The following is a 9,177-nucleotide window of genomic DNA, read 5'->3' as shown; positions in this document are numbered from 1 at the left end:
GACAGAATCCAAAACAGGCTCCAGACTCCCAGCTGTCAGCACAGAGCCCGACGCAGGGCTCAAACACCCTAACATTAAGATCACAACCTGAGTCAAAGTCAGACGCTTAACCACTAAGCCACCCAAGGGGGGTCCCAATACCTTCTTTAAGTGGTTCCTGCTTTCTCACTCACCGAGAAACTTTGTTCAGTAAAATCAAAGACTCTCGGAAACTTTGGTGTTTGGAATTTTGTCAGTAAGAATGAAATCGTTTCAATGTTGCCATCCAGGTGCAAAGCTGCAGAAAAGGGGTTTCTGGCCAACACGCTCAAGAAACAGGACCGAGGGTCCAGGACTGATCCTGTTCCCTTTACACAGTCCTGCTTTGCTTCGAGTCTATCAAAACGGTGTCCATTTACCTTTCACCGAAACTTCACACCTCCCTGCAATCCCGTAACTTTTTCTTCATTTGGTGAAACGCCCCCTGATGTCCGCAGTCTCCCTCATTACAACGACTCTACACGCCTGATTCATTACAACGAATAAACTCCAGGTTTATTCCCGGTGGGTCTGGGTTGACTGGGCTGACGCTGTCTCGCTCAGCTTCGGGGCTTTATTCGAGAGTTTTGGTAACAGCTGTAACACGCACTTTCCCCCACTTCCTAAACGTGCCGGCCAGGTGGGCGTACGCAGGGGCACCGTGCCCGTGCGGTCAGAACGGGGTCGGCTCACTTGTCGGAACGGTTACAGGCTTCTGGGTAGCTTCTGGCTCACGTCTCGAACAGGCTTAGACTTTGTGAACCGGACGCTTCCGTCCGCCGTGACTGCAAGAGACGAACGAGACACCTACTCAGCTGAAGCTGCCGCACTCGGGCCCAGCTGGGGCTAGCGGACGGCTCTGCCGCGCGGACACCCGCGGGGACTCCGAGGGGACGCGCTGCAGCCGCACCCGGGACCCGCGCCACCCCCGCGCGGGGTGCCCCACGGCGGGCACCCGAAGCAGCGCGCTCGCCCGCCCCTCGCGTCTCTCTCTCCCACGCGCAAGCGCAGGGCGGACACAGCTTCGCGCACGGTCCACGCTGAAAGCCGGCGAAGGGCGCCTGCGCACTGCCGCCTTCGTCACCCGCGCGGGCCTGGGCTCGCCCTTCCTCTCCGGGATTGGACGCGCAGCGCTCCGCAGGGAGGGGCCAAGGGCACACTGAGCGAATCCCTGGCGTGGCCCGGGAGTTGCCCTTCCTCCCCCTCCCGGTGATTGGACGAGCCTGCGGGGTGTCCCGGAAGGGGCGAGGCCGGCCAAGCGGCCCGTGTAGGCGGCTGGTCTGGTTTCTGAAGTCTTGGCTGCGGAAGATCGGCCTGCTCTTCGCTGGACGCTGGCGACCTGGCGGGGCACACGCTGCTTGGACAGGGGCCTGCGCGTTCTCATGGAGCTTCGAAGGAATCTGAAAACCGCCTTGGGGGGCGGGGGGGCTCGACGTTCCCGGTGGGTGAGAGAGACACTGGTCCTTGTCGCACGGGAAGAGTCTCGTGGACAGCGGAGAGTTGAGCAAAGCCATAGAGTTTATTGAGCGCAAGTACAAAGCTCTCGAGAGTGAGGGGGGTCCCAACGGGGTTGCCGCCGAGGACTTTTGTCTCTGACTTTTTATTGGGACCTTATCAGGAACTGGATTAACAGTTTGTGAAACTCTGTCTGTGGCACCTGGCGTGGACAGGTCTGGAATCGCTTACCCTGTTTGTTCCCAAAACCCGTCCGCAGCTACAGCTATAGCGCCCACCCGCACCTGCAGCCAGGGGCTGGGGACACGGTGGACGCCAGGCGGAGCCTGCCCTGGCTGCAGTCGGGGGTACCTGATCCATCCCTGCCTGCTAACCCTTTCCCTGCTCACTGAGATGCTTGCTGTCCTTCTTAAGGGACGGTGGGGATCCTAGTCTAGGAAGAGGGGCACAGCTGCAAGGATAGCCGTGAACTTGTAGCTATAACGGGATTCGGGGTAAGGGACGCAGAACTGCCAGAGGGAAAAAGCTACGAAGGTGCTGGGGGGAGATTGTGGGAGGCCTTGAATGCCAGGCTAGGTAGTTTGGACTTCATCCTGGGGATTAGGGGGATCAAAATAAACATTTGGGGCACTTTAAACAGGGGTGACATGATCAGATAATGAAATTTAGAAAAATAATTCAGTAACTGTAGAGAATCCTAAAGTCTTTCTCCGAGCTGTTTCAGTGAGCCAGCTGGGAGCTTGTTTTTAAATGCAGTCTTACCCCTCCCTAGACCTGCAAAGTAGGTTCTCTGGTTGTGCAGCCAGGGAACATACATTTGGGGAAAATGAATGCACAAGTCATAAGATCTGAATTTTCCCAAGCTGAACACGCTGGTGTAACCAACATCGCGGAAGAAACATCGCCCAGTCAGAAGCCTCTCTTCCCCACCCCACCCCCAGTCAGTACCGCCTGCACTCAGGGTACACATGAGCATTACTTGGGACAACCATAGATTGCCTGTTTACTGTTTTGAATTGTATATAATTAAATTACATACCACATACTCTTTGCATCCACCTTATTTCATTGGGTGTTATGTATAAATCCATCCATATTGTTCCTGTATTTGCTGTCGACTCCATTGCTAGCAACTTTGATCCATTCTCTTGTTTGTGACCTTTGAATAGTTTCCAGTTTGGGGCTATTAACAAAACAATGTGCTGCTCTGAACTTTCTTATTCATGCCTTTTGCTTCGTAAATTATAAAGCAAGTAACCAAGGCCTAAAGACTAATTCATTCGCTGCCTGTTTATTGAGCCTACCATACAAAGAAGAAAATGGCCAAAGTCCTGCTCTCATGGAACTTATTCCAACTCGTACAAAACTACAACCTACATGGACAGGAAAATAAGTCAAAAAATGGCAACTGAAATAATGGTTTTGAGGAAAATGAAAAAAAAATGAGCTAGAAAAAGGAAGGGCACTAACCTATTTTTTTTATGTGACAGGTTAAGTCTCTCAGATGAGAGATCTAGAAAACAATCCAGCAGATGAGCTGGCACTGCCATGCAATGAGTATGAACACAGGAGGGAGTCACTATGTGCAGAACTCAGAGACCAGGAGAGAACTGGGCCTGTTAAGATCAGTGCAGCTGAAACACAACGAAGATGGGAGAGAGGAGATGGCACAGGTGTGTTTGAACATAGGCGCATATGGTGCAGGACCTTGGAGGTTAGAGTTTAGGTTTTATTTTAAATATGGTAGAAAGCCGCTGAAGTGTTTTAACAACGAAGTGATATGATCTGATTGTTTTCTTTCTCTTTTTTTTTTTTTTTTTTCTTTCTCTTTTTTTTAAGGATCCCTCTGACTGATAAGCAGAATAGATTAAGGGAGGCAATGGAGAAAGCAGGTCACTTAGGAGGCTGGTAGAACAGTCCTGAAAGATGGGGCACCTGGGTGGCTCAGTCCGTTAAGCGTCCGACTTTGGCTCAGGTCACGATCTCACAGTTCATGAGTTTGAGCCTCACATCAGGCTCTGTGCTGACAGCTCAGAACCTGGAGCCTGCTTCCCATTCTGTGTCTCCCTCTCTCTGACCCTCACCCCCTGTGTTCTGTTTCTCTCTGTCTCAGTAATAAATAAAACATTAAAAAAATATTTTTAAATTAAAAACAACAGTCCTGGAAGATACTGGCATACAGTTTAGAGGAAAGGACTGAAAGGTATTTGGGAATGCCAGTACAATGATCACCTTAATCTAGCAGTGAAAGGTATCACTGCATATTTAGACAAAGAGATGTCCTATGCACGTATTCTGACATTTTGCGTCGAGGGCACAACATTTCCACCAAAAATGCATAATCTGAATCTGATCATGGGGAAAACTACAAGTCCATATTGAGAGACAGTCTACGAAACAACTAGCCTGTATTTTAAAGATTTTTTAAAGTTTATTTATTTTGAGGGGGTGTGTGGGGGGATGGGTTAAATGGGTGATGGGCATTGAGGGCACTTTAAGGAAGACGAACACTTAAAGTGAACACAGAGTGTCATGTAAGAGATGAATCACTGGGTTCTCCTGAAGCTATGACTACACTGTATGCTAACTAACTTAAATATAAATTAAAATAATAAAGCTTATGTATTTATTTTGAGAGAGTGAGAGAGAGCATATGAGAGTGGGGGAGGAGCAGAGAGAGGAGAGAGAGAATTCCAAGAATTCCATACTGTCAGCACAGAGCCAGATGTGGGGCTCCAACTCATGAACTGTGAGATCATGACCTGAACCAAAACCAAGAGTCGGACCTTAACCGACTGGGCCACCCAGGTGCCCCTGATGGCTTTTTTTTTTTATGTTGATTTATTTATTTAGAGAGAGAGCGCTAGCGTGAGGGTGGGGAGGGGCAGAGAGAGGAGAGGATCCCAAGCAGGCTATGCGCTGCAAGTGCAGACCCCAATGTGGGGCTAGATTCCACCAACATGAGATCATGACCTGAGCGGAAATCAGAGTCTGAAGCTCAGCCGACTGAGTCACCCAAGCGCCCCTGGCCTGTATTTTAAAATGTATTATGAAAGGCAGGGTTAGGAACCATTACAGATTTTAAAACCCTAAATGTGACAGCTTCTAACTTGTGATCCTCCATTAGATCATGAACCAGGAAAAAAAGAGTCTTTAGATGCTCTAAACTACCTAAGTGGGACAATCGATAACCCCTGAATAAGACTGCAGAATAAGTGATAGGCTGTTAGTATTCTCTTCCTCAGGTTGATCATTGCACTGATTATGTAAGATAACGTCTTCGTTTTTTAGGAAACAGCACATCGTTAACAGGTACGTCATGCCTAACATCCTCTCAAACGGTTTAGAAACAAGCCCCAGAACAGTAAAGCAAACCTAACGTGTTAACATTCGGGGAACCTAAGTGAAGCGGTCTGGGGAATTATTTGTACTAGTGTTGCAACTTTCCTGTTAAGTCTGAATTACTCTAAAACGACAGGTTAAGGGACGCCAGGCTGGCTCAGTCAGTAAAGCCAGTGCCTCTTGATCTCATGGGTTGTGAGTCTACGCTCCACCACGGAGCCCACTTAAAAACAAACAAAACAAAAAGCCAACAAAATCGGTGGGACCACTTAGAGGAAAAACAAAAAACCTAGTACTGAGCCATTGGACCGTTCCCAGACTGAGCCCGAACACACTGTCGGGGGCTTGCGGAGTCGCGGAGCCCACCCGACCCGGGCGGAGGTGTTCAATGCTGATGGGACGGAGGGGACTGGGGGCGGTCTGCATTCGGAGGTAGGAGGGGACGTGAGGAGGGGGCTCTCCCGGCTCGGGCAGTTGGCCGTTTGGTCCTATAGGACTTCTAGAAGTTTCTGTATTTTCCCTATCACCATGAGTAACAACACTCAGCCAAAAATCCCGGGCACTTAAGAGAAACGGAAGGAGGGGCGCCTGGATGGTTCGGTCGGCGAAGCGTCCGACTTCGGCTCAGGTCAGGATCTCGCGGTTCGTGGGTTCGAGCCCCGCGCCGGGCTCTGTGCTGACAGCTCGGAGCCTGGAGCCGGTTTCGGATTCTGTGTCTCCCTCTGTCTATGCCCCTCCCCTGCTCATGCTCTGTCTCTCAAAGATACATAAATGTTAAAAAAAAAACAAACAAACTAATAAAAGAGACACGGAAGGAAAGTGGAAGAATATTAAAAGAAGCCGGATGGAATGCGGTCAGTTATAATGAAAGGCACAGCTCTGGGCTCCGACGAGACGACCTGCCACTGACCGGACCGCCGGGCCGCAGAGCGCCGCGCCCGTCCGCCGGAAGGCAACGGGCCCCGAGCCCGCTCCGCCATGTTTTCCCAGTGAGCATGCGCGCGCCCGCGCACGTACGACCCTAGCCAATCAGTGCTCGCGCCGGCGGCTCGCTAACCGCAGGGGCGGGGCGGCCTTCTACACATGCGCCGCGTCGGGCGGCCCCTCTTCCTTCTCGCCGAGCGCCGCCAGCATGGTGAGTGTTGCCGTGGCGGCCTCCTGGGGTGGCGGCCGTGCCGCTCCCCCTCCGCCTCGGAGCGGGAAGGAAGGCCTGGGATGGTGTCCGGCGGGTCCTGGGTGGCCCGCGGTGAGGGTCCCGGGGCGGGGGGAGCGCGGGGTTCAGCTTCACGGCGCGCGAGCCAAGAGCGCGTGGGCGGCCCCGCAGGCCCGGCCCGCCTGGGCCTCGCGTGCGCGCGGCGGCCGCCGGAGCTGGAGCGGCCCGCGGCCTCCCGGGGCCCAGCCGGGCCGGGGCCGTGCGCACCCGGTTTGCTGCGGGCCCGCGGGAACCTGGCTTTTGGCGCCGCCGCCTCTGCGTGTCGTATCCATTCTCTGGTCGTCCTGCGGCGCCCGGGCCTGTTCCCCCGACGTCCTTTGCCCCTGGGCTTAGTCACGTTGCTTTCGAACTGCAAAGTCTGGTAAACTGACGAGTACTTTTTATTTCATAAGTCTTGCCGTCTCCCTCCCCTCTCGATTTTAGGTGTTCAGGCGTTTCGTGGAGGTTGGCCGGGTGGCCTACGTCTCCTTTGGGCCTCATGCCGGAAAGCTGGTCGCGATCGTAGATGTTATTGACCAAAACAGGGTGAGTGTAAGGAAAAGTGTGCCCGCCTCACGCGCCGGGGACTGGTCTGCAGTATAATGGGCATGTTGCGGGTTGTAGCTCGCATTGACCACCGAGGGCACGGGCCGTGCGAAGCGGGGACCTCACGCATAGCCTTGAATTGGCCAAATGTTGTCTCAGCCACTTGAGCTACCCGGACCTTTTAGCCAGTTACGGGCTGAAACGGTGAGGTTTAAAGGCGTTACCGTATGTAAAGTGAGCCCAGCACAGAGCCGGGCGCACGGAAGGCCCTTGTGTGTGCTGCTGTTCGGAAAACATGAACCAAGGGACGGGCGGAAGTTTGGAGTATTTGTTCGGGGTGCTGTGCTGTTGGCACTGAGCTTCTCCCTCCACTGTGTTCTAGGCCCTGGTTGATGGACCCTGCACTCAAGTAAGGAGACAGGCCATGCCTTTCAAATGCATGCAGCTCACCGACTTCATCCTCAAGTTTCCGCACAGGTAACAACCCTCCGGCCGCACTCCTCCCACCCACCCCCCCCTACTCGGTTCACACTGGCAGAGGTTGCTTAGTCTGATTCAGAAAACGGTTTGACCTTTTGTTTTTTGGAGCGTTGGGTACAGTGTTGAAGAGCAAGAATTCAGAAGAGGGGCTTGGGGTATAGGAGTGAGTGGCCAGTTGTTTCTTTAAGTGATCTGTGGGTCGGGTCTCACACCCTGCCTATTCTCTGGTTTTGCCCTTCCCCAGCTTCGCCATCTTTTTCGAGCCTCCTTTCAGGACTTACACAGCAAATCCCTTCCTGGGGAGTTCTGGTCTCCCAAACGTGTTTTAGTCCCGGTTAGCTTAAAAAACAAAAATTAATTTTCGTCTTTTCTAGTACTAGCTCTCATTGAGCTTTTAGTGTGTGTCAGTTATTAAGGATTTAACCCACATCATCTCATTTTGTCAGCCGCTGAAGTTCTGTTTCCAGCTGCTTCTAGGGAGTTGAAGACGTTAGTGATTCCTTCCTGACATGATGTAGATTATGGAAGTTAAGCACTATGATGTTCTCTTCAGCTACCTCAGCTGCAGTGGAGCGTGTGATGCTGGTTCATTAAGCGTGCAGGGGTTTAGAAGTATTTGAACGAACTTGAAAATGATGATTAGATTTTGTGTTTGGTCACCTCTCTTTAAGCATTATTCTACAGACTAAATGTTAGGCCTAAGGATTAGTTTTATCTTCTTTATGGAAAGGAAATTGTTTTCTGTACGTCCGCTGCATTAGAGTGATGGTATATGCAAGATCAGAGATGATTTTATATCCAGAAAATGGACTGGTTTGCTTTTTTTTTTTTTTTTTTTTTTTTTTTAATTAAAATTCCATGTTTGAGAGCTGCCTGGCAGGCTCGGTAGAGCATGGGACTCCTGATTTCGGAGTTTTGAGTTCAAGCCCCATGTTGTACTAGTGCTTACTTTAAAAATAAATGAACCATCCTGTGGACAACAGTCAGGTAAGTAAAAGACCTAGTGCCCCAAGTGGTATGTGGTCCGTGGAGACAACTAGAGCTGGAAGTACAAAGAGTGAGTGGGAAACAGGATATAAATTGTGCTTTCAGAGGGTTCAAAGCTGGTTCCTTAATCTGGTCTTGGCTCTTCCTAGTGCTCGCCAGAAGTATGTGCGACAAGCCTGGCAGAAGGCAGATATCAATACAAAATGGGCAGCCACGAGATGGGCCAAGAAGATTGAAGCCAGAGAAAGGGTAATGCCATAGAGTCCTTTGAGTTGGGGCCTTTTCTTTTATGGGGGAGTGGTAGGTAGTATGAGCAATGATTTATTTGCTTTATTTTTAACAGAAAGCCAAGATGACAGATTTTGATCGTTATAAAGTCATGAAGGCCAAGAAAATGGTAAGTTTTTAAATTGTTACGAGATTTTTATAATCAGACTCTAAAATTGGTAATTCAGCTTGCCCAAGCTTTGTAGACCAAAGTGGAATTTGTTATGGGTCTTAGAAGTAGGTTTGTTTTCTGTGTGTATACACTGTATACGTATAGGATGGGAAAACCGGGTTTTTGTGTGCATATATGGTAAATAATTTGCTGAAATTTTTCAGAGGAACAGAATAATCAAGCTTGAAGTTAGGAAGCTACAAAAAGCAGCTCTCCTGAAAGCTTCTCCCAAAAAAGCACTTGCTGCTAAGGGTGCTGCCGCAGCAGCTGCTGCAAAGGTGCCAGTGAAAAAGCTGGCCGCCGCAGGCAAGAAGGCTCCAGCCCAGAAGGTTCCTGCCCCGAAAGCTGCAGGCCAGAAGGCAGCACCTCCAAAGGCTCCGAAGGGGCAGAAAGCTCCACCGCAGAAAGCACCTGCCCCAAAGGCATCTGGCAAAAAACCGTAATGAAGGCACAGAGGCTGTTAAATAATAAAGGTTCTTTTTGACATGCTGGCAAGTGTCCTTTGTGACGTAAAGCCTGTTTCTGGGTCGGGTTTATGGCGCAGGTTAATAGGATAGGACTGTTCTCACTCGAGGGGATGACGGTTAGTTTCTCTGGTTGCTATGGTTTCCGCCCAGAAGCTGGCTTAAGCTTCATTCGGATCAGTGAGGACAAAACTCCTCTTCGCTTGGTGATATTAATAGGCAGGTCGTGTGGTGTTGATAGAGGAAATGCAGGT

At 50.7% G+C, this 9,177-nt stretch overlaps 1 protein-coding gene across 1 annotated transcript; it reads left to right on the top strand.

Moving 5' to 3' along the window:
• Positions 1–5,868: 5,868 nt before the first annotated feature.
• RPL14 (ribosomal protein L14) lies at positions 5,869–8,948 on the top strand. The gene is made up of 6 exons (XM_039237165.1): positions 5,869–5,950; positions 6,452–6,553; positions 6,936–7,030; positions 8,170–8,269; positions 8,364–8,417; positions 8,624–8,948. Exons 1-6 carry the CDS (start codon positions 5,948–5,950, stop codon positions 8,900–8,902), a joined length of 633 nt encoding a protein of 210 aa, XP_039093096.1. The 5' UTR covers positions 5,869–5,947; the 3' UTR covers positions 8,903–8,948.
• The last annotated feature ends 229 nt before the right edge of the window (positions 8,949–9,177 follow it).

The sequence above is a fragment of the Hyaena hyaena genome, unplaced genomic scaffold (genome assembly GCF_003009895.1).
Source record: "Hyaena hyaena isolate Hyena2069 unplaced genomic scaffold, ASM300989v1 scaffold_121, whole genome shotgun sequence".
Lineage (NCBI taxonomy): Eukaryota > Metazoa > Chordata > Mammalia > Carnivora > Hyaenidae > Hyaena > Hyaena hyaena.
The sequence above is the reverse complement of the archived record's forward strand: the minus strand, read 5'-3'. Positions and strand labels throughout refer to the sequence as shown.